The following is a 25,065-nucleotide window of genomic DNA, read 5'->3' as shown; positions in this document are numbered from 1 at the left end:
CTTACTGTGACTACTCTAGTCCAACGACGGCATCTCCACATCAGGGGAAATAGTAGGGAGACTTTTCAACCAATCAGACTGAAGAAAGGTTGGCACGGTGGCACAGTGGTTGGCACTGCTCTAGATGTCCTCATTAGTTGAAAGTCCCTGACTTTAATGCTATTTGGACAGCAATCACTTGTTATTTTGAAAGCCAAAGAGGTGTTTTGTTCTCAAGTGGCTGCCAAACTTTTAAACTGTGTAATTATGTTGTGACCTCTGTACTGAAACACACTGGAGTGATTCAGTATGCATTGCATGGTGGGCAACTTTGCCTTCCACTAAAATACAACCTACTGTGAGTCGCATGGAGGTGCAATGTTTCAGTGATGTTGGCACAGGGAGCTCAAATATCCTTCTGTGAATTATGTAATCCTGGTCAGGATTAAAAACAGTAAAGACTGGAAATATATATTGACCCAGTGAACATTTGTGGAGAAAAAAGACAGGTCAATGCTCCATATGCTTGTTTAAGGCTGCCAACCTGCAATTTCTCATCAGAAGCACAAAGTACACCCTATATGAGATCAGCACGGTGGCACAGTGGTTAGCACTGCTGCCTCACAGCGCCAGGGGCCCAGGTTCAATTCTGGCCTCAGGTGACTCTCTGCACGTTCTCCCATGTGTCTACGTGGGTTTCTTCGGGGTGCTCCGGTTTCCTCCCACAGGCCAAAGATGCGTGGGTTAGGTGGATTGGCCCGTGCTAATTTGCCCCAAGAGGTGTAGGATAGGGAGGATTAGTGGGGTAAATACATGGGATTATGGGGATAGGGCGGGGGAGTGGGCCTGGGTGAGATGTTTTATTGGAGAGTCAGTGTGGACTCGATGGGCCGAATGGCTTCCTTCTGCACTGTAGGGATTCTATGAATCCTCATTGATAAACGAATTGGACAGGATTCTCTGGTTTCATCTGTGGTGGGACCCTCTGCGAGTGAGAACGAAAAGTTTCGTGTTCCAGCCAAAACTCCATTCCCTGTCAACAGCACTGGAAATCCCAGCTGTGAATGAGGATGGAAGATTTTGACCACTCTGATAATAGGATGCAAATGATTTATATGCATACATACAGAGTGTGTTTTTATGTTTCAGGAGAATGTTTTAAAGTTCAGCTTTTTTCTCGAGGTAGTCAGCATGTCTGGTAGGAATACAGCTCAAACGCTGGGAGAGCCGAATAATTACTCATTTCAACATTGCAAGTGGTTATGCTAAGTAGAGTTAATGGAATTTTGTTTACTTAAGTACCCCTGGGATTTCAGATTAGACTGAATGACAGGGTCATGTGATGTTGTGGTTTATGTGCAGTCCTGGACCTATAGAAAAAATAAACAGGCTTTTGCAGAAAGGAGTTGGAGTTTGGCAGTTCTGGTTGAAGTGAGGAGAATTAAGACCGCAAGGAACTACAAAAGGTCGTGAATGTAGCCCAATCCATCACGCAAACCATCCTCCCATCCATTGACTCTGTCCACACTTCCCACTGCCTCAGCAAAGCAGCCAGCATAATTAAGAGTATTTTCTCTTCCACCTTCTTCCATCGGGAAAAAGATACAAAAGTCTGAGATCACGTACCAACCGACTCAAGAACAACTTCTTCCCTGCTACCGTCAGACTTTTGAATGGACTTACCTCTTTCTCTACACCCTAGCTATGACTGTAACACTACATTCTGCACTCTCTCATTTCCTTCTCTATGAACGGTATGCTTTGTCTGTATAGCGTGCAAGAAACAATACTTTTCACTGTATGTTAATACATGTGACAATAATAAATGAAATCAAATCAAATTTTGAAGGCTTCTAAAAGCTCTATATGTCTCTGAAAATGCCATGGCATTCTATACTCATTATAGCAAGTGTATTTGTGATTGCTAACTATAATTAAAATGGGTTTTAAGTCTGTAAGAAGACTGTTACTTATTTGGAACTGAAATAGTGATCAGTTAGAAATCAGAGTTGTTTCTTTTCATGCTTAAAGATTTTTCAATTGTTAAGAGTTAAGCTGCTTCATTTGGGGGTGGAATGGTGGCGTTATACTTGAACTGTGCTATGAATAAAGCTTGTTTTGATAAAAGATTCTTAATTTGTCCGTGGAATTGCTCTTGGACCGAAGTATTGTTTCTTTACATTCATACCAATATCAAAAATTGTTGGGGTTCAGTCTGGCTTCATAATGTAGCTGAGGGTTCTGGTCCAGGACCCTAACACCACACACATGCATGTACGCACGCACGCACACACACACACACGCGCACGCGCACACGCACACGCGCACGCGCACACGCACACACACAACAAAGCAGGAAGTAAAACAGGAGATATAAATTATATTTAAACAATCGTACATGAAATGAATTAAAGATTGAGGTAGGAAAATGGGATTAAGTGAAAGGCATGAAACAGCAAAGCGGAAAAATTAACAAGAAATTTGCAACATTATTTTCTGCAAAGGGAATGAGACTTTACACTGAGCAGATTTTTTTAGGATCGGAGAAGTCATTCAGTATAATTATACTTATTACAGCATTGAAACATTAGCGACTCCTGATTGACCAAACCCTATGTTTTCCATCTGCTTTTAGTGTGAAACTGAAATTGTCCAAATTCACACCATGGCAGTGAGAGTTCTGTGTTAAAGTTTAAAGTTTATTTATTAGCCAACTCTGGAAAACCCTGTCAGATTGCAAGAATTTAAATGAGCGTGAGAGAAAGATATGACGTTTTAAGTTTATTTATTAGCGTCACAAGTAGGCTTACATTGACACTGCAATGAAGTTACTGTGAAAATTCCCTCGGTGCCTGTTCGGATACACCGAGGGAGAATGTAGCATGGCCAATGCACTTAACCAGCACGTCTTTCGGAGTGTGGGAGGAAGCCAGAGCACCCGGAGGAAACCCACGCAGACACGGGGAGAACGTGCAGACTTCACACAGACAGTGACCCGAGCCAGGGATCGAACCCAGGTCCCTGGCGCTGAGAGGTAGCAATGCTAGCTACTGTGCCACCAGGCCACCCAAATGCGTAAACACCAGATAGTGCTGTCAATTTTATCCTGAAATATTGGTGGGCACTAACAACCTCATGATAATTAGTCATCCAAACTTCAGGCCATTGCTTTACAAATTGAGGATTTAATTTGATTGGTGTACAAACTGAGCCATGATCTCAATACACATCTTCAATTTTTTTTCTCACTTGGTTGCTTCACAGCTTTTTAAAATTTCTTGGTGATTTTTACTTTTACCCTCTCTAAGATAATGCATTTACTCAAGCCTTCTCCCAAGCTTTGGAAAAGAAGAAAAAAGGTTAAGTTCAACTGGCTACAGTCTGATCAAACAGGAAAATGAGAGTTCACTCGATGCATTGTGTCTGTTCCAACTCTAAGGGTGCTATAATATGATTCCCAATTCCCTTTTCCTAATATGTTATTAATATTAGCGACCCTTGATAGCTCGGATAATTGTTTTCCATAAGTCCGTAGGTGGTTGATGAAGCTGACTCGGGATCTGCAGACTTTATAACAGGTAGGACGTTTGTGGTCAAGTGGAATGTCTGGTCATGTATTATCGGTTCAGATGTGGGGATGCCGGCGTTGGACTGGGATGACAACGGATGAATGAACACTGTTCAACAATCACCAGGCAGGAATGTTCTCTTCCTGTTGGGGAACACTTCAGCGGTCACGGGCATTCGGCCTCTGATCTTCGGATAAGAGTTCTCCAAGGTGGCCTTCACGACACACGACAACGCAGAGTTGCTGAGCAGAGACTGATAGCCAAATTCTGCACACACGAGGACGGCTTCAACCGGGATCTTGGGTTCATGTCACACTATCTGTAACCCCCACGACTTGCCTGGGCTTGCAAAATCTCACTAACTGTCCTGGCTGGAGACAATACACATCTCTTTAACCTGTGCTTAACACTCTCTCCACTCACTTAAGACTTGATGACCTGTAAAGACTTGCTTTCCAACCATTATCTTGTAAATTGAGTCTGTACCTATGTTTCCCCTGTTTGTGACAGAACTCCCACTCACCTGATGAAGGGACAGTGCTCCGAAAGCTGTGCTACCAAATAAACCTGTTGGACGTTAACCTGGTGTTGTGAGACTTCTTACTGTGCTTATCAGTTCAGGCCATAGCGTGTTCTTTTTGTTGACTTCACTTTTCCCCTTCATTTTGTGATTGTTAAGCCCCAAAATGCTGGCATCATTCCCAGAGACTCTGGTGCCACCTGGTTCAGTCCAGGGCAATGGTCTCCCAGGAGCTGATGTCAACATTGCATTATTTCATGGCATTCATGGGGGGTTCTGGAGGGAGTTGGGTAAACATGGAAGTCTGTTGTGTGGCGGGGGGGGGGGGGTTGAGGCGGTTGGGTGAGTTGGAGGATGGGGTGGTCGAATGATAGAGTCTTGTCAGTGTGGATCAGTGGGGGAGGGCGGTTGGATCTGGGAGTCAAGGGTAATTGGACGAAAAGAATTAGTCAGGTCGGATTGGGGGAGGGAATGTGGTGGTGGGGGCCAATCGGTTCAGGTCAGGGGAGTTGGGGGGGGGTGGAATGAGTCAGGGTAGTAGTTGGACTATCTGGGAGTCAGAAGGTCAGTGTGAGTGATTAAGGGTCAGTTATGCAGTTACCCCCAAGTGTTGGACCCAGTTTTAATCTATCTAACAGTTCCTCTATAACTATTCGGGTAAATAAATCAGAACTTTCTGAAGTTGAGACTTTCTCAGAGAGTCTTGAGGAGTAGGGAAATTTACCCCTTGGAAGTTCAAACTTCCCATGGAATCATTGTATTGGGACTTCCAATGAATGCCATAGTGTATCTTTGGGAGTATGTTCCTTGTCTGACTATCGGAAGATTTGGACTATCATAAATAGAAGCTTACTCTACTGTAAAGTTTAAAGTTTATTTATTAGTCACAAGTAAGGCTTACATTAACGCTGCAATGAAGTTACTGAGAAATTCCCCGAGTCGCTACGCTTCGGCGCCTGTTCGGGTCAATGCACCTAACCAGTACGTCTTTCATACTGTGGGAGGAAACCGGAGCACCCAGAGGAAACCCACGCAGACACGGGGAGAACGTGCAGACTCTGCACAGACAGTGACCCAAGCTGGGAATCGAACCCAGGACCCTAGCCACTGCTGTGAGGCAGCAGTGCTAACCACTGTGTCACCGTGTCACCCGTGTATTCTGGAGCTAGTGGATGGGATGGGGGGGAAGGGGGGTAAGCTGCCCACTGTGTTTGTTTCTTCGATTTCTTTTTAAGCCAAGTCAAAGCTGCATTACAAGAAAGGCCATTTTGTTTATAAGAGACTGACAAGTCAAGTATTGCTTCCTAGTGTCACAAAGATTAATACTATAATGCATCAGCTTCTCAACATAGATAATTGCTCAGCATGTAAGCCAGATGTGCCATTTTAGGGATATATGCCTCAACAAGTTGTTAATGGCTGCAGCACATCTGTTATGTCTTCTGGTTCCAATAAGTTTGAGATAATCACATTTTCAGACTCAAAACTCTGGAACTTCATTGAGTGCAATTCTTGCAGTTCTCAATGTGATTGGTGGACTGATGCATTGTTGCTCAGCATGCGAGTGCAGTGCAGCAGTAAATGTGGCACCCTATAGATACCTTCACATCATAATTAGTTCCTAACTCTTTACCAATAACATAGAACATAAGACATAAGAGTAGAAGTAGGCCTTTCAGCTTATCAGATCTTTTCCGCTATTCAATGACTGATCTGATACAATCCTTAACTCCATTTTCCCATCTTATCCCCATAATCTTTGATTCCCTTCCTGATTAAAAATCTGTCTATCTCAGCTTTGAACATATTTAGCAACCCAGCCTCTACATCTCTGTGTGGTAAAGAATTCCACAAATTCACCACCCAAATTTTCAGGCTGCATTTTTCAATCTTGTTAACAAATTGTCAACAGGCTCACCTGGTTCCTTGCTCCAGCTATTGGTTTGACTTTGGTTGGAGGCGTGTGCTGAATTTCTGAAAAACGTTGTCTGGTTTTTACTGTCATCCACCCTAATCTCCCGGCTAATAAACAAATACAACCCTTTCTCTCCTACCCACCAAATGATGTAACTCATCTTCTCCTTTTCACTGGTGCCTATTAGTAAGCGCCTGAATGTCAGTGTACAGTTTTGTTTCAGGTTCTCAAATATCTCTGTGACATTACCAGCCTCCAAATTCATCATGGGATGTAGCTTTGCGTTCATTGCTATGGCAAAGACACATTTTACACATTTCAGTCAGTTTCCCTCTTTCACTCTGTGGCACCAATTCAGGTTGGGATTTTTTTCAATCTAATTCAAAAATAAATCCACTGAAAATGTTTAGCTCTTGCTGAAAGACACCGCTGCCACCATGTTATGTCTTCTGTTTCCCGTAATCACACCTTCAAACTGCTAGTGTGATGGAATCCGGTTTCATTGCTTGCATTGCTTGTTTTAAGACAGACCCTAATTAAAAATGGAAACTGAGAAAAGAAACAAGCACTCCCAATTTCTAAGAAAACTAAGACTGAAACTGATTTTGGAAACCAATACTTCTGGTTGAAACGATATAAAAGGAGACACTGCACACAGTACTCCAGCCATAGCCTAACAAGCATTTTATATAACTCCATCATAACCTCCTGCTCTTTTAATCTGTACCTTGGCTAATAAAGGCAAGTATGCCACATGCCTTCTTAACCACCTTATCTACCTGTCCTGCTGCCTTCAGGGATCTTAGGACATGTACCCCAAGGTCCCACTGATCCTCTGTACTTCCTATCATCCTATCATTCATTGTGTATTCCCTTGCCTTGTTAGTCATCCCAAAATGCATCACCTCACACTTTTCAGTGTTAAATTCCATTTGTCACTTCTACCCATCTGACCAGTCAATAGAACCATAGAACCATAGAAAATTACAGCTCAGAAACAGGCCTTTTGGCCCTTCTTGTCTGTGCCGAACCATTTTATGCCTAGTCCCACTGACCTGCACTTGGACCATATCCCTCCACACCCCTCTCATCCATGAACCCATCCAAGTTTTTCTTAAATGTTAAAAAAATGTTAAAGCATTTACCACTTTATCCGGCAGCTCATTCCACACTCCCACCACTCTCTGTGTGAAGAAGCCCCCCCTAATATTCCCTTTAAACCTTTCTCCTTTCACCCTTAACCCATGCCCTCTGGTTTTTTTCTCCCCTAGCCTCAGCGGAAAAAGCCTGCTTGCATTCACTCTATCTATACCCATCAAAATCTTGTACACCTCTATCAAATCTCCCCTCAACCTTCTACGCTCCAGGGAATAAAGTCCCAACCTATTCAATCTCTCTCTGTAACTCAGCTTCTCAAGTCCCTGCAACATCCTTGTGAACCTTCTCTGCACTCTTTCAATCTTATTTACATCCTTCCTGTAACTAGGTGACCAAAACTGTACACAATACTCCAAATTCGGCCTCACCAATGCCTTATATAACCTTACCATAACACTCCAACTTTTATACTCGATACTCCGATTTATAAAGGCCAATGTACCAAAGGCACTCTTTATGACCCTATCCACCTGTGACGTCACTTTTAGGGAATTCTGTACCTGTATTCCCAGATCCCTCTGTTCAACTGCACTCTTCAGAGTCCTACCATTTACCCTGTACGTTCTTCTTTGGTTTGTCCTTCCAAAGTGCAATATTTCACACTTGTCTGCATTAAATTCCATTTGCCATTTTTCAGCCCATTTTTCTAGTTGGTCCAAATCCCTCTGCAAGCTTTGAAAGTCCATCTCTATCACCCCATAATCTAAGGTTTTCCTTCTTGCTATTTATCACACCACCAGTTTTCATATCATCTACAAACTTACTGTTCATACCCCAACATTCACAGTTAGATATTAATATACATGACAGGCAGCAAGGGACCCAGCACCAATCCCTGCGGTACACCATTGGAAACAGATTTCCAGTCACAAAAACATCCTTTGATCCTCTGCTTCCTGTCATGAAGCCAATTTTGGATCCAATTTGACAAATTGCCCTGGATCCCATGAGCTCTTAACGTCTTGATCAGTCTCGCATTGGGACCTTGTCAAAAGTCTTATTGAAACCAATGTAAACTACATCAACTGCACTGCAGTAATTTACACACCTAGACACCTCCTTGAAAAATTCAATCAAATTTATTAGATCTGATCTCCTCCTGACAAAGCCATGCTGACTTAGAGAGTTATGATACAGTAACACAGTGCTATACACCCACGAAGATCTAATAGTTTATCATATTTGGACTTCTGTTAAATTCGAGTTACTAAGCTATTAAGTGTTATTTTCGAGTCTCTTTACTGTTATAATATAAAGTTTATTTATTAGTCACAAGTAGACTTACATTAACACTGCAATAAAGTTACCGTGAAAATCCCCTAGTCACCACACCCCAGCATCACTGAGGGAGGATTTAGCATGGCCAATTCACCTAACCAGTATGTCTTTTGGACTGTAGGAGGAAACCCTCACAGACACAGGGAGAACATGCAGACTCCACACAGAGAGTGACCCAAGCCGAGAATTGAACCCGGGCCCCTGGCGCTGTGAGGCAGCAGTACTAACCACTGTGCCACCGTGCTGCACTCATATAGGGTGTACTTTGTGCTTCTGATGAGAAGTTGCAGGTTGGCAGCCTGTGGTGAACCATAGTTGGTTACCACTATGAGTACTGAACCATAGATGGTCAGCACTATGGGTACTTGTAGATATGTTACTGTTGTCACTGTTGGGCTGTTCTACCTGTTGATATTGTTCTGTGGTACACTCCAGTTGGCTCCGCCTACCTGGAGGAGTATAAAGGTCACGGCACTGCCTGGTGACCCTTTAGCCTGGGATTGTATTGTATATAGTGTGCTCCATTCTTGTCAGTAATAAAAGCCTTTATTTCCCGGGTACCATCCTGCCTCCCGAGTGATTTAATCACGCATCACAGCCTTAAATAAGCATATGGAGCATTGACCTGTCTTTTTTCTCCGCAAATGTTCACTGGGTCAATATATATTTCCAGTCTTTACTGTTTTTAATCCTGACCAGGATTACATAATTCACAGAAGGATATTTGAGCTCCCTGTGCCAACATCACTGAAACGTTGCACCTCCATGCGACTCACAGTAGGTTGTATTTCAATGGAAGGCAAGGCTGCCCACCATGCAATGCATACTGAATCACTCCAGTCTGTTTCAGTACAGAGGTCACAACATAATTACACAGGTTAAAGGTTTGGCAGCTACTTGAGAATGAAACACGTCTATGGCTTTCAAAATAACAAGTGACCGCTGACCAAATAGCATTTAAGTCAGGGACTTTCAACTAATGAGGACACCGAGAGAGGCACAAAGCAGATCCTGCAGCAAAGAAATGTAGCACCACACGACTGGACAAACACCACACACATGAACAAATTAAAGGTGCTTGGGCTATGCAGGTTCCTGCACTTAAGTTCTTCTGATTTGAGGAATTTGCATCTTATTGCTTGATCCTACTGTTATCATAGAATCATAGAATCCCTACCGTGATTTGATTTAATTTATTAGTGCCACATGTATTTACATTCAGTGAAAAGTATTGTTTCTTGCAGACAAAACATACCGTTCATAGAGAAGGAAATGAGAGAATACAGAATGTAATGTTACAGTCATAGCGACGGTGTAGAGAAAGATCAACTTAATGCAAGGTACGGCCATTCAAAAGTCTGACAGCAGCAGGGATGTAGCTGTTCTTGAGTCAGTTGGTACGTGACCTCAGACTTTTATATATTTTTTCCGACGGAAGAAGGTGGAAGAGGGAAAATCCGGGGTTGTTGTGGGGTCCTTAAATTATGCTGGCTACTTTGCTGAGGCAGCAGGAAGTGTAGACAGAGTCAATGGATGGGAGGCTGGTTTGCTAGATGGATTGGGCTACATTCATGACCTTTTGTAGTTCCTTGTGGTCTTGGGCAGAGCAGGAGCCATACCAAGCTGTGATACAACCAGAAATAATGCTTTCTATGGTGCATCTGTAAAAGTTGATGAGGGGCGTAGCTGACATGCCAAATTTCGTTAGCCTTCAGAAAAAGTAGAGGCATTGACTATAGTGTCGGTATGGGGGACCAGGACAGGTTGTTGGTGATCTGGACACCTAAACACTTGAAGCTCTTGACCCTTTCTACTTTGTCCCCGTTGATGTTGACAGAGGCATGTTCTCCTTTACGCTTCCTGAAGTCGATGACAATTTCCTTCGTTTTGTTGACATTGAGGGAGAGAATATTGTTACCGCACCAGTTCACCAGATTCTCTATCTCATTCCTGTACTCTGTCTCGTCATTGTCTGAGATCCGACCCACTAAGGTGGTGTCGTCAGCAAACTTGAAAATCGAATTGGAGGGCAATTTGGTCACACAGTCATGGGTGTATAAGGAGTATAGTAGAGGGCTGAGGACACAGCCTTGTGGGTCACTGGTGTTGAGGATGATCGTGGAGGAGGTGTTGTTGCCTATTCTGACTGATTGTGGTCTGTGAGTTAGGAAGTTCAGGATCCAATCACAGAGGGAGGAGCCCAGGCCCAGGCCACGGAGTTCAGAGATGGGTTTCGTGGGAATAATGGTGTTGAAGGCTGAGCTGTAGTCAATAAATCGGTGTCTTTGTTATCTAGGCATTCCAGGGTTGAGTGCAGGGCCAGGGAGATGGCGTCTGCTGTGGACCTGTTGCAGCAGCAGGCAAACTGAAGGGCCATTCAGCCCATCAAGTCTACACAGACAACAATCCTTGCCAGGCCACATCCCCATAAACCAACGTAATTACTCTGCTAATCCCACTAACCTACACATTTTTTTGGGACGCTAAGAGGAAATTTAGCAGGGCTAATCCGCCTAACCTGTGCATCTTTGGACTGTGGCAGGAAACCAGAGCACTCGGAGGAAACCCAAGCTGACACGGGGAGAACGTGCAAACTCCACGCAGACAGTCAGCCGAGTCCAGATTCGAACCTGGATCCCTGGCGCCGCGAGGCAGCAGTGCTCACCACTCTGCCACCATGCTGCCCATCATGCTGCCACCGTGCTGTTATGTACGAGTGTGGCCATTCCACCACCCACCCACACCTAGCTACTACCACTACATCCCATGGGCTCTTACCTTCTTGATCATGTGGGACCTTGTCAAATGCCTTACTGAAACCAATGTAGACTACATCAACTATGCTGCCCTAATTTGCACACCTCGACAGCTCCTTAAAAAAAATCAAATTCTTTGGAAATGTTATGTGACTGTAGAAATACTGAAAATGTGTAGTCAAGTCAATCCTGTCCATATTATTTTTTATTCATTCGTGCGACATGGACGTCGCTGGCCAGCCAGTATTTATTGCCCATCTGCAGTTGCCCAAGGGCAGTTGAGAGTCAACTGCATTGCTGTGGCTCTGGAGTCACACGTAGGCCAGACCAGGTAAGGATGGCAGACTTCCTTCCCTGAAGGACATTAGTGAACCAGATGGGTTTTTCCGACAATTGGCAATGGTTTCATGGTCATCAGTAGATTCTTGATACCAGATTTTTAAAAAATTGAATTCAAATTCCCCCATCTGCCATGGCAGGATTTGAACCTGGGCTTCCTGAACTGACATTAGCTGAGTTTCTGGATTAACAGTCTAGCGATAATATACTAGGCCATCGCCTTCCCATACCAATTATCATATGGCTTAAGGGGTGGTAATAACTAATATAAAACCATTTGGAAACACTGGAATGATCTGACGACAGCAAAATAATTTTGTAAAAGAAAAATGTTGATTTTTCATCAGATTTGTTAACGGTCAGGTACATAATTATTACACAGAGGTGATTACAGACGAGCTGAACTGGCTTTATTCAAGCACCTTTCAACAATAAGCGCCATTCACTTTCCATTTACTTTCCTATTATCACACAGCCGGTGACTCAGCTTCTCATTGTTCCCAATGCACTGATAAACTCTCATCCTACTGTGTGCTTCAGCCATCAGCATACATGGATTTTATTTTAAAGGCAGCCACTGGAATGTGTGGTTGTAAGTGCTGCTGAAACATATCCCCTTATCATACTGCCCTGTGGGGTTTTCTTGTTTGCTCCATGGATCGCCCCAGATTTGTAGTAAATTATCTTTACACACAAGGCCAGAATCTTATCATGGTTCACGCCGACAGGATTTTCCCAGATGGGCACAATATCAAATTTTCCATTCTCACTTGCAGCAGCAGTGGGGGGTGAACCTGGCGGGTAAGATCGCACCCAGCGTCTTTCTCATTTGTCCTCTGAGGTGAAGATGACCATGTTCATCTTCTGGGGCATTTGGTAGGGTTCAGGTGGCTACGTAGGTGTTTGCTAAGAGCCAAACCGCACTGAGAAGGTCTCGCTGCAGATTGGACAGGATACAGCAGACATTTGAGTTTTGGGTGTGCTACCGGCTGGGGATTTTAGAATCCCTCCAGTGCAGAAGGAGGCCATTCAGCCCATTGATTCTGCACCAACCACAATCCCACCCAGACTCTATCCCCATAACCCCACATATTTACCCTGCTAATCCCCCTGACACTCGGGGGCAATTTAGCATGGCCAATCAACATAACCCGCACACATTTGGACTGTGGGAGGAAACCAGAGCACCCGGAGGAAACCCATGCAGACAAGGGGATAACGTGCAGACTCCGCACAGACAGTGATCCAAGCCAGGAATCGAACCCGGGTCCCTGGTGCTGTGAGCAGCAGTGCTAACCACTGTGCCACCGTGCCACCATCTTTACTTGCATTTTCTTTCTGTCTCTGATATGCGCTTGCTTTTGAAGGAGGCTGCATAGGTTTAATTTGGTTGAGCCAGGTACAGCAATCATGGGGCGAGCTTCTCCCAGAACTCAAAGTCAGCATCAAAACTTCCAAGCAAAGCCTTCAGAGTGTCCTTACAGTGCTTGCCTTGACCTCCATGAGAGCGTATACACCCTCAAACTCTCCAGACAAGATCTGCTTGGGTCACCAAGTGTCAGGTTTTCAGGCTACATGACCAACCCAGGTTGGTTGCAACTGCCTCAGGGGCAGATGGTGCCCCAGTGGTCCTGTCACTGGGCTAGTATTCCAGAGACCCAAGCTAATTCTCTGCAGGGAGTGGGCATGGGGGGATCGGGGTTTGAATCCCACCATGGGAGCTGGTGGAATTTAAATCCAACAAATAAATAAAGTTGTTCAGTCGTGGTGATTGCCATTATGAAAAAGAGACCTGTTTCACTAATATTCTTTCGAGAAGGATGTCTGCTGTCCTTATTATCTGGTCTGGCCTACGTGTGACTCCAGACTCACAGCAATGTGGTTGACTCTTAACTGCCCTCTGAAATGGCCTAATAAGTCAATCAGTTCAAGGGCAATTAAAATTGGTAACAAATGCTGGCCTTGCCAGCAATGCTCACATCCCATGGAATATATGGTAGGGATGCTTGGTCTACCAGGTTGGATGAACACCTCAGTATCTAGTATTTTATATTTCTAGCTGATCCTCAGGAGCCTCTGAAGGCAGCTGAAATGAAAGTGGTTGTAGTTCTTAGCGTGGCACTGATAGAGTCCAAATCTTGCATGTGCAGAGCAGAGGGGGCAGGGCTATTGCTCTATGGACCTTCCGTTTGGTAGGCAGAGAGTGTGCTGCAAAGATAAGTGACCTTATCCACTGCTGGCAGGTTCCGATCATGATGGAATTGCTGGGCTTAAGACAGGGCTATTCTGGAGCAGGCTTATACAATACTTCCGTTTTTTCTTGTGCTGATCTGAAGGTTGAAGTTGGGGCATTCGATAGAGAGCCAAATCCATGTTACATTGCATGTCCAGCTCTGAACTGCAGTTAATACACAGTTAATCAGCAAACAGGAAATCAAGAAGTTTGTCCTTTGCCTCAGTTCAGATATATTCGGTGCAGATATTTCAGTGCAGGTGTTAATGTCTAAAGAGTGAGTTTATATAATAATATCTAATAGTGTGATTTGGGAGACTCAGTATCTGTTCTCACATTTAATCTTACGTTTTAACTTGACTCATATTGTAATGTTCCGGTTCCAAAGAAAAGTCATATTGGAGTCAAGGGGCAGGATATTCTGGTCGCACTCGCCCCAAAACTGGAAAGTCCGGCCCGAGGTCAACAGACCTTCCCATTGTCTGCTCCTCTCCCGCTCCGATTCCCATGGCGGGCGGAATGGGAAAATTCACCTCAGGACATTAACTCTGGGTTGGATTACCCTCCTCCCCCCGCAGCATGTTTTGTGGTGATATGGGCAGCGCACCATTGGTCGGTGGTAGGATCTTCTGGTCCCGACGCTGTCAACGCGTTTCCAGTTATTTGCAACCCCTGCTGCCAGGGAACACTCAGTGGTGATTCACCATTGGCAGGACCGGAAGTTTCTGCCTGCAGGAACAGCCGGAAAATTCCGGCCTCTGTTCCTCTCTCCACAGATGCTGCCGGAGCAGCTGAATGTTTTTGTTGTAATATGCCTTTAAGAGGTATCAGCATAACATCACCTGTCATGTGATTCAGTTTTAGTCTCACTTTTTGCTTTGAGCAGGGCACAAACACACAGCTCTGTTATTTGGCTATTGAAGAAAATAAACAGCTCTGTGACCATCAAGCATTCCATACCCACTGGGCACCATGGGGACTAAAGTGCGTTATTAATCCCTTTAACATTTTGTTTTGATACGTTAATTTCCTTTGAGATTCTGTTTATATTAATGTTGTATCCCTTTAATAAGCTGCATTTTAATTTATCCCTCAAGTTTATTTATTCGTGTCACAAGTAGTCATGGAAAGGTCTGTTGACCTCAGGCGGGACTTTCCAGTTTTGGGGCGAGTGCGATCAGAATATCCTGCCCCTTGACTCCAATATGACTTTTCTTTATTTATTAGTGTCACATTAACGCTGCATGCAGTGAAGCTATTGTGAAAATCCCCTAGTCGCCACAAACCGGCGCCCATTCGGGTACACTGAGGGAGAATTTAGCATGGCCAATGCACCTAGCCTGCACATCTTATGGATTGTGGGAAGTGGAGCACCCGGAGGAAACCCACGCTGAGATGGGGAGAATGTGCAAATTCCACACAGACAGTGACCCAAGCTGGGAATTGAACCTGGATCCCTGGCGCTGTGAGGCAGCAGTGCTAGCCACTATGCCACCCCATTTAGTTTATTGGTTAACCAAACAAAGCACGTAACTCTGATGTCTTCAAGCCTTATACCAATGTGTAACTTTTCTCACGTGCCTTGTCTTAATAAATGAACCCACAATGTGTTTCCCCAATCCCTTATGAACAATTGGTGCCTTGTGTCTCATGCAGCAAATGGGCTCAAGGACATACTTCATTAGAATAACACATCTTTCTCGCACTTTCTCATTTAATTTCAGATCTCCAGCATCCACAGTATTTTGCTTTTATAATACTAATGTGGTACGAAGTGTTAAACCACCAAGAAACATTTGGTACCCATAAATATGATTAAATGTTACTTTGGTTATAAATTTCTATGATACCGTTTCAGATGGTGTAGGTCAATTAAAAAATGTTTCAGGTTATATTCTGATAATTGTAATGTAACCCTTGAGAAACATTTAAAATGTACTGAAACTCCTAAGTCTCTGACATCACCGTTTCCATTACACATTAACAGTCCCAATTCACTCGAGCAAGGTACGTTCTGGAATATTTCTTAGAAAGCAAGCCCTACGTTGAAACCGACATCAAAGATTATCAATACCATGTTTATCCACACGCATACACCCTTCAGTGACTGTTTGTGAACAATCTTGACAATGAACCATTGATTTTGGCCTTTGGCTGCAGTTAGTAACCATCTATCTGTCAAGTACAACCCTGTATTGCCCCTGTGGTGGCCATTATAAATACATTTCACTTTGAGTAATTGTATTCCAGCAGTAACCCTGCGAAACTCTTCAGTCCAGAACCACCACCTTGAAGCTAAGTTCCTTGACGATTTATATTGAATAATACCAACAAAACTCACAAAATTGCAATGCACTGGGAAAAATATATTTCAAGCTTTGGACCACATGGTTAGGCTGAAAGTTCAATGATATATACTGGGGCTGCGAGGTAATAATCATTAAGCCGTAAGATTACTATCAATACAAACATGAATATCTCCTGGCTTGTGTGAATGCTATACATTGGAACTCGAAGGTAGCAGTCAAATGCTTTACATGAAAGGCAAGCAGGTAATAATCAGTTGCATACATTTGAGCTGCAAGGCACATGTCAATGATATACACTGAGGCCATTGGTTGCAGTGGATGACATGCTGTGCAGCTATTGATTGATGTTAATGTCGATGCACAATGGCTGTATCACTGTCACTGTGATCTTTTAGACCATAAGACATAGGTGCAGAATTAGGCCACTCGGCCCATCGAGTCTGCTCCGCCATTCAATCATGGCTGATATTTTTCTCATCCCCATTCTCCTGCCTTTTCCCCATAACCCCTGATCCCCTTATTAATCAAGAACCTATCTATCTCTGTCTTAAAGACACTCAATGACCTGGCCTCCACAGCCTTCTGTGGCAAAGAGTTGCACAGATTCACCACTCTCTGGCTGAAGAAATTCCTCCTCATCTCTGTTTTAAAGGATCGTCCCTTTAGCCTGAGGTTGTGCCCTCTGGTTCTAGTTTTTCCTACTAGTGGAAACATCCTTTCCACGTCCACTCTTTCCAGGCCTAGCAGTGTCCTGTAAGTTTCAATAAGATCCCCCCTTATCCTTCTAAACTCCAATGAGTACAAACCCAGAGTCTTCAACAATTCCTCATACGACAAGCTCGTCATTCCAGGGATCATTCTTGTGAATCTCCTCTGGACCCTTTCCAAGGCCAGCACATCCTTCCTTAGATATGGGGCCCAAAACTGTTCAAAATACTCCAAGTGCTCTTCTATTCATTCACAGGATGTGGGTGTCACTGGCTAGGCCAGCCCATCTCTGACTGCCCTTAAGAAGTTTTCTTGCTGAATTGTGCCAAATGTGGTAGAACAATCATGGGTGAGATTCTCCAGCCTCCCAGTCACGTGTTTTCCGCCGGTGAGAGATGGAGCGTTGTTTGCTAGCGGCGGGATTCTCTGGTCCTGTCACTGTCAATGGGAATTCCCATCGACATCACCCCACGTCGGCAGGAAACCCACGAGCGGGGATACGCAATTGATGGGGCCGGAAAATCCCATCGACGTGAACAGCTGGAGAATTCCAGCCTATATCGTCAATCAAACAAATTTTACAGCAATACCAACATGCTTTTACCAAGAGGCATCCAAGCAGACAGCTCAATGGTGTAATAGAACCCAGTCTGCCATTCAAAAATCAATATCATGACATGCACTGAAACTGCACCAAGTCTCCTGTCATGGCTGTGCCGGTTGTGACTCTTTAAATAACTATATGGGCGACCTACCTCCACAGGTTCCCCGATGGCAGAGGGTGCGAACAACGGGAAACCCCGTCGGCAGTGGCGAGAACTGGAAGATGGGAGGCTGCCTCGGCCTATTACTGAAAATGAAAAGATGAAGACGAAAATCCCGCCCTATTATTTTATAAGCTACACATTAAAAAGACTGAAATTCAAGATGGCTTCCGAGGACCGGCAGGTGTTTCTCGTGCGCGGAATTATCTTGTCTCCAGGGGCAACAAAGAGGACGCACCTTCTGATATTGGCTCAGTTTATGGCACTCCTTGCCAGTACAAACCTGATTCTGGAGTTAATAGAATCATAGAATCAAAGAATCTTATAGTGCTGAGGGAGGCCATTCAGCCCATTGAGTCTGCACCGACAATATCCCACTCAGGTCCTATCCCCATAACCCCATCCAATTAACCTAGCTAGTCCCCCTGACACTAAGGGACAATTTAGCATGGCCAGTCCACCTAACCCGCACATCTTTGGACTGAATAGATTCACAATATCAGCAGACTCAGCAAATGTGACCCGCTTACCCTCACTTCATATATCAGACGCACAGAATTTTCCCCAAAACAGCACATGGGTCGCCACATCCATTCTAGGAACTGTGTTTGCTAATCTCCATTGGTTCCTGGTCTAGCAACCACACAACTTAGAAAATGTTCCATTCTCAGTTTCAAATCACTTCTTGGCTTTGCCTCTCTCTATATCTTCCTGCCCAACAATCTTTTGAAATTTCGGTACTCCTCCAACTCGTCCATATCCTGGATTTTCAGCCCCTCGCCACTTGAGGCTGCGCTTCCAGCTGTCCGGGCCCGAAGCTCTGGAATTCTTTCCCGAAACCTCTCTGCACCTCTACCCCTCTCTCTCCCCTCTTATCGGAAGCTCCTGAAAGTGTAGCTTCTCGATCAAGTTCTTGGTCAGCCATACTAACAGCTCTTTCATTGGCTCATGTCAGATTTTGCCGATGTCACATTTTTGATTTGATTTGATTTATTATTGTCACATGTATTAGTATGCAGTGAAAAGTATTATTTCTTGTGTGCTACACAGGCAAAGCACATTGTACATAGAGAAGGAAAGGAGAGAGTGCAGAATGTAGTGTTACAGTCATAGCTACGGTGTAGACAAAGATCAACTTAATGCAAGGTAAGTCCATTCAAAAGTCTGACAGCAGCAGGGAAGAAGCTGTTCTTGAGTCGGTTGGTACATGACCTCAGACTTTTGTATCTTTTTCCCAACGGGAGAAGGTGGAAGAGAGTATGTCCGGGGTGTGTGGGGTCCTTAATTATGCTGGCTGCTTTTCCGAGGCAGTGGGAAGTGTAGATGCAAGTTATTGTTGTCGTTTTCTTTAGCTGGATATGGACTGTGACAGTGCTTAGGGATTCAGAGGCACATAGAGGGCCCAATTCAAGTATCTGAAGCCGGCATTAAATGAAAAAAAAACTGTCGTCCTTGTGCATCCAGGTACACAGATGCATTAGTTTGCCAGCTTAGCCTGAAAGGTACGCTGTAAATGGATAATGGGCATCTCTGTTCCCAAACATTTGAACAGATTTGGATCATTACTTCCTTCCAGCAGCCTGTCACTCCGAGCATGGGTGGTCCTGCACGTCCGGAGCTTTGTCAGAGTACAATAAATCAAAAATGAAACCTCAGTGGATGCAGATTGAATGTTAAGAGAGAACAAGATGCGTGGACAGAAATCATCTGTCTACACGGCTGTATTGAAAGCAAGACTCCACCTACCTGTAGCATTACTCAGCTTGAAGGAAACCATCTTGTCGGGGATATTGCAAACATTTCTGACTGATGCAATGCAGCTATAATTTGCATAATCCTTAGGGCGAAGATTCTTCAACTTCAGGATCTTTATTTCACCCTGTTTGGAAAATAGTAATTAAATACAAAATGTTACTCTCTGTGATCGGAAAGTGAAGGAAGAATGCACTTAGTGCAAAAGTACCACAAAAATCAATCACGCACAAAACATCAGTGAAGTTAAAACGAAATGACCAAAGCTTTTGAATGAGGTGCTTTTATTTCATGAGATGATGTGATGATATCAGGTGTGATCTCCAACGCTCTTAAAAAAAAAAATTGATCGAAAGATCCCAAACAGGCCATAAAGGATACTTGGCATGATGGAAAGGTGAAACGTTTACAGCATGCCCTTCAACTAATGACACTTCAGGCCGGGATTCTCCGGCCATTCACCCCGGCGGAAGTCTCTGGCCTCGCTGCAGTGAACGGAGATCTGGCTGAGCGGCAAATTCTCCGTCCTCGCTTGCGTGAACTGCCAGAACAATCCTTAGTTCAAGTTGTGGCGACTCGAGTTAAACTTGAATTTGATCTCTTTTGAAACCACTAACCTGACTTTCAAGTCAAGCAGTCTGAACTTGTGTCACTTGGCACTGGCCATCTTAGTAATTGTTGAGTTTTAACAGCTAATTTTAGTCTGAGCACAAGGATTCAAATACCAACGCCCCCCGCCCCTCCGCCCCCCCAAACCCACCATCTCTCTCCAGTGCAGTGAGTAAATGTTGTCGCACTTAAAATCAAAAGATGTATGTTTCCATAAATGATCCAATCGTGAAATACAGATGTAAGGGCGCTGAAGGGTGGATCAGTAAATTAAGGATAGTCTGGGACCCAAATATATTTGATCTTCAGCCTCATCTTTGAATCAAAACAAAGAACAAAGAAAATTACAGCACAGGAACAGGCCCTTCGGCCCTCCAAGCCTGCACCGACCATGCTGCCCGACTTAACTAAGACCCCCTACCCTTCCGGGGACCATATCCCTCTATTCCCATCCTATTCATGTACTTGTCAAGACGCCCCTTAAAAATCACTACCGTATCCGCTTCCACTACCTCCCCCGGCAACGAGTTCCAGGCACCCACCACTCTCTGTGTAAAAACTCTCGTACATCTCTTTTACATCTTGCCCCTCGCACCTTAAATCTATGCCCACTAGTAATTGACTCTTCCACCCTGGGAAAAAGCTTCTGACTATCCACTCTGTCCATACCTCTCATAATCTTGTCGACTTCTATCAGGTCTCCCCTCAACCTCCGTCGCTCCAGTGAGAACAAACCAAGTTTCTCCAACTTCTCCTCATAGCTAATGCCCTCCATACCAGGCAACATCCTGGTAAATCTTTTCTGTACCCTCTCCAAAGCCCCCTCATCCTTCTGGTAGTGTGGCGACCAGAATTGAACACTATATTCCAAGTGCAGCCTAACTAAGGTTCTATAAAGCTGCAACATGACTTGCCAATTTTTAGACTCGATACCCCGGCCGATGAAGGCAAGCATGCCGTATGCCTTCTTGACTACCTTCTCCACCTGCATTGTCACTTTCAGTGACCTGTGTACTGTACACCCAGATCCCTTTGCCTATCAATACTCTTAAGGGTTCTGCCATTTACTGTGTATTTCCTATCTATATTAGACCTTCCAAAATGCATTACCTCACATTTGTCCGGATTAAACTCCACCTGCCATCTCTCCGCCCAAGTCTCCAACTGATCTATATCCTGCTGTATCCTCTGATGATCCTCATCGCTATCCGCAAATCCACCAACCTTTGTGTCGTCCGCAAACTTACGAATCAATCCAGTTACATTTTCCTCCAAATCATTTATATATATTACAAACAGCAAAGGTCCCAGCACTGATCCCTGTGGAACACCACATGTCACAGCCCTCCATTCAGAAACGCACCCTTCCACTGCTACCCTCTGTCTTCTTTGACCGAGCCAGTTTTGTATCTACCTTGCCAGCTCACCTCTGATCCCATGCGACTTCACCTTCTGCACCAGTCTGCCATGAGGGACCTTGTCAAAGGCCTTACTGAAGTCCATGTAGACAACATCCACTGCCCTACCCTCATCAATCATCTTCGTCACTTCCTCGAAAAACTCAATCAAGTTCGTGAGACACGACCTCCCCTTCACAAAACCATGTCCACTAATACGTTCACTTATTTACAAGTGGGAATAGATCCTGTCTCGAAGAATCCTCTCCAATAATTTCCCTACCACTGATGTAAGGCTCACCGGCCTGTAATTACCTGGATTATTCTTGCTACCCTTCTTAAACAAAGGAACAACATTGGCTATTCTCCAATCCTCTGGGACCTCCCCTGTAGCCAGTGAGGATACAAAGATTTCTCTCAAGGCCTCAGCAATTTCCTCCCTTGCCTCTCTCAGTATTCTGGGGTATATCCCATCAGGCCCTGGAGACTTGTCAACCTTAATGTTTCTCAAGAACCCCAATACCTCCTCCTTTTTGATTCATTCAATTATTCTTCCAATCCTGATCATGATGTGGAGATGCCAGTGTTGGACTGGGGCAGGCACAGTAAGAAGTCTCACAACACCAGGTTAAAGTCCAACAGGTTTATTTGGAATCACGAGCTTTCAGGTGAGTGATGAAGGAGCAACGCTCTGAAGGCTTGTCATTCCAAATAAACCTGTTGGACTTTAGCCTGGTGTTGTGAGACTTCTTACTGATCATAACTGATTTTTAAGTTTATGTATTAGTGTCACAAGTAGGCTTATATTAACACTGCAATGAAGTTACTGTGAAAATCCACTAGTCCAGCGCCTGTTCGGGGACACTGGTGGCCCGACCCCAATGGAGTGAAGCGGGGGCATCAAGGCCCCCCCCAGGAGGTCGGGTGTGAGGGGGGGGTGTACCCGAGGCATTGCCAGCTTGGCAGTGCCAGCCTGGCTCCCTGGCACTGCCCAAGGGGCAAAGTAGCAATGCCAAGGGGGCATCTTTGCACTACCCACCAGGCATTGGGCATTGCCAAGGGGATGGAGCATAATGGGGCAAGGCCTAATGGGGCAAGGTCTCTGGAGGGAGATCGGTCAGTGAGGGGTGTCTCGCTGCCACTCTGCACTCGGACTGGGTGACAGAGGGAGGGAGGCCAGTGATCGGGGCTGGCCATCAGGGACGCGAGGGGGTCGGGTCAGGACTGCAGGGCGGGGTGGGGTCGGGACTGCTGGTGGGTGGAAAGGGGGAAATCAGGAGATCAGTGCTGCCCGGGGGGAAATCGAGGTGGACCGGAGGTGGAGGGGGGGGGGGGGGGGGGTCGAGGCTGGTCGGACATGTTTGGGGGGCTAGAACCAGGCCATAGGGAGATCGCATGGCCAGTGATGAGGGGTCTTGGGGCTGGTCAGCGATCGAGCTGGAGAGCAATTGGGAGGCCAGCAGTACAGGGCTGCTGCGCATGCACTGATCTCAGCACTGACAGATCGGCGCATGCACAGTGGCCCGCTCAGCGCTATGCTGCCTGCCTCGCCAGCGGGAAGAATCCGCCCACAGATTTTTATCATGATTCACGCTAGGGCACTCTGTGACGCACAGAGTGTGGGAGATTCATTTTGAAAATCCCACTGAAAAAAACAGCGGGATTTACTCCAGTTTTTAACGTGTATTCAACACTCAGAATTTTTGGGGGAGAATCGCCCCCCAGTTCATTCTTCCTTCCTACTTGAATGTTTAACCCCACAATGTAAAGGGAAATCTTAATCTAGAATGTGTATCTGCCCACTGGCTATTGAACATATTGGCGAGGGGTGAAATATGACACATCCAACCAAGTGTTTGACTAATTCACAATTAAACAGCAATGTATTTTTTTACATATCCATGTTCCACTGTCAAACATATATATATCTTTCTCAGAACCGAAGTGCCAGTTTTCTCTTGTGTTTGATTTGATTTGATTTATTGTCACATGCATTAACAGACAGTGAAAAATATTGTTTCTTGTGCGCGATACAGATAAAGCATACCGTTCATAGAGAAGGAAAGGAGAGAGTGCAGAATGTAGTGTTACAGTCATTGCTAGGGTGTAGAGAAAGATCAACTTAATGCAAGGTTGGTCCGTTCAAAAGTCTGACAGCAGCAGGGAAGAAGTTGTTCTTGAGTCGGTTGGTACGTGACCTCAGACTTTTAAATCTTTTTCCCGACAGAAGAAGGTGGAAGAGAGAATGTCCGGGGTGCGTGGGGTCCTTAATTATGCTGGCTGTTTTGCCAAGGCAGCGGGAAGTGCAGACAGAGTCAATGGGTGGGAGGCTGGTTTGCATGATGGATTGGGCTACATTCACGACCTTTTATAGTTCCTTAAGGTCTTGGGAAAGCAGGAGCCATGCCAAGCTGTGATACAACCAGAAAGAATACTTTCTGTGATGCATCTGTGAAAGTTGGTGAGGGTTTTAGCTGACATGCCAAATTTCCTTAGTCTTCTGAGAAAGACTGTGGGTATGTTTCTGAATCAGCACTTGTAGACTTCACTCGAGGATGTACCAGCTAGCAGTGTAGAATGGTGAAAAATACATTGGAAAAGTTACAGCTTTTCTGAACATAGTCAAACTGAAATTTGTGACCAAATATCATTTCAACTGGAAAATATAGTGAGCAGCAACAGCAGAGGCCTGACAGGGAGAGAAATCTGTCAGGCCTCTGCTGCTGGAGCAGTTCCAGCTTGAACTAAAACGGCACTGAGCTAATAAATGTGAGCAAATGTGTGTGGATTCAAGTAAATAGGTTTCCAGTTACTATCTGTTTTGAACAAAAGAGCATGTGCCAGATAATTATCTCAGTCAAATTGATGTTTAGCATCAGTCAGTATTGTGCTTGCAGCCTTTACTGATATAAAAACAGAAATTTCTAGAAATACTCAACAGGTCAGGCATCACCTATAGCGAGGGGAAGGAAGTGTTAACATTTGGGAACATTCATAAAATCCCTACAGTGCAGAAGGAGGCCATTAGGCCCATCAAGTCTGCACTGACCACAATCACACCCAGGCCCCATCCCCACAATCCCATGCATTTAACTTAGCTAGTCCCCCTGACACTAAGGGGCATTTTAGCACGGCCAATCCACCTAACCCGCACATTTTTGGACTGTGGGAGGAAACCGGAGCACCCGGAGGAAACCCACGCAGACACGGGGAGAATGTGCAGACTCCACACAGACAGTCACCCAAGCTGAGGATCAAACCTGGGTCCCTGGCGCTGTGAGACAGCAGTGCTAACCACTGTGTCACCGTGCCGCCTCAACCACTGTACCCCGTGCTGCCCCAACCACTGTGCCACCCCAACCACTGTGCCACTGTGCCACCCCAACCACAGTGCCACCGTGCTGCCCAACCACTGTGCCACCCCAACCACTGTGCCACTCTGCCGCCTCAACCACTGTGTCACCGTGCTACCCCAACCACTGTGCCACTGTGCTGCCCCAAATATTGTGCCACCGTGCCGCCTCGGGGTTGATGTCCTTATGATAATTAATTAACCTGAAATGTTTCCCCTCTGCTTCTCTCTCCACTGAGGCCATCTGAGCTGCTAATCAGTAATTCTGCTCCAGCTCTCGCTCTCCTGCATCTGCAGGGTTTTACTTCTAGTCTTGCCTGGCAGTTCATTTCCACAGTTTGCGATGAATCTGCCAGAATCGGATGTATCCAGAAATGTCACAGTTATAGTCAGGACTTGAACGTGATTGTGATATTTCTCAGCCTGC

The 25,065-nt window shown here is 45.0% G+C and overlaps 1 protein-coding gene across 1 annotated transcript in view; it reads right to left on the bottom strand.

Annotated features, from left to right (window-relative positions):
* Positions 1-25,065, bottom strand: part of mdga2a (MAM domain containing glycosylphosphatidylinositol anchor 2a) — a 589,650-nt gene that overhangs the window by 470,143 nt on the left and 94,442 nt on the right. The window contains exon 5 of the mRNA XM_078233125.1: positions 19,275-19,407. Within this exon, the coding sequence (XP_078089251.1) occupies positions 19,275-19,407 (133 nt within the window). The remainder of the gene's footprint in view (positions 1-19,274; positions 19,408-25,065) is intronic.

The sequence above is a fragment of the Mustelus asterias genome, chromosome 18 (assembly GCF_964213995.1).
Source record: "Mustelus asterias chromosome 18, sMusAst1.hap1.1, whole genome shotgun sequence".
Taxonomy (NCBI): Eukaryota; Metazoa; Chordata; class Chondrichthyes; order Carcharhiniformes; family Triakidae; genus Mustelus; species Mustelus asterias.
This window is presented reverse-complemented; position numbering and strand designations above follow the sequence as displayed.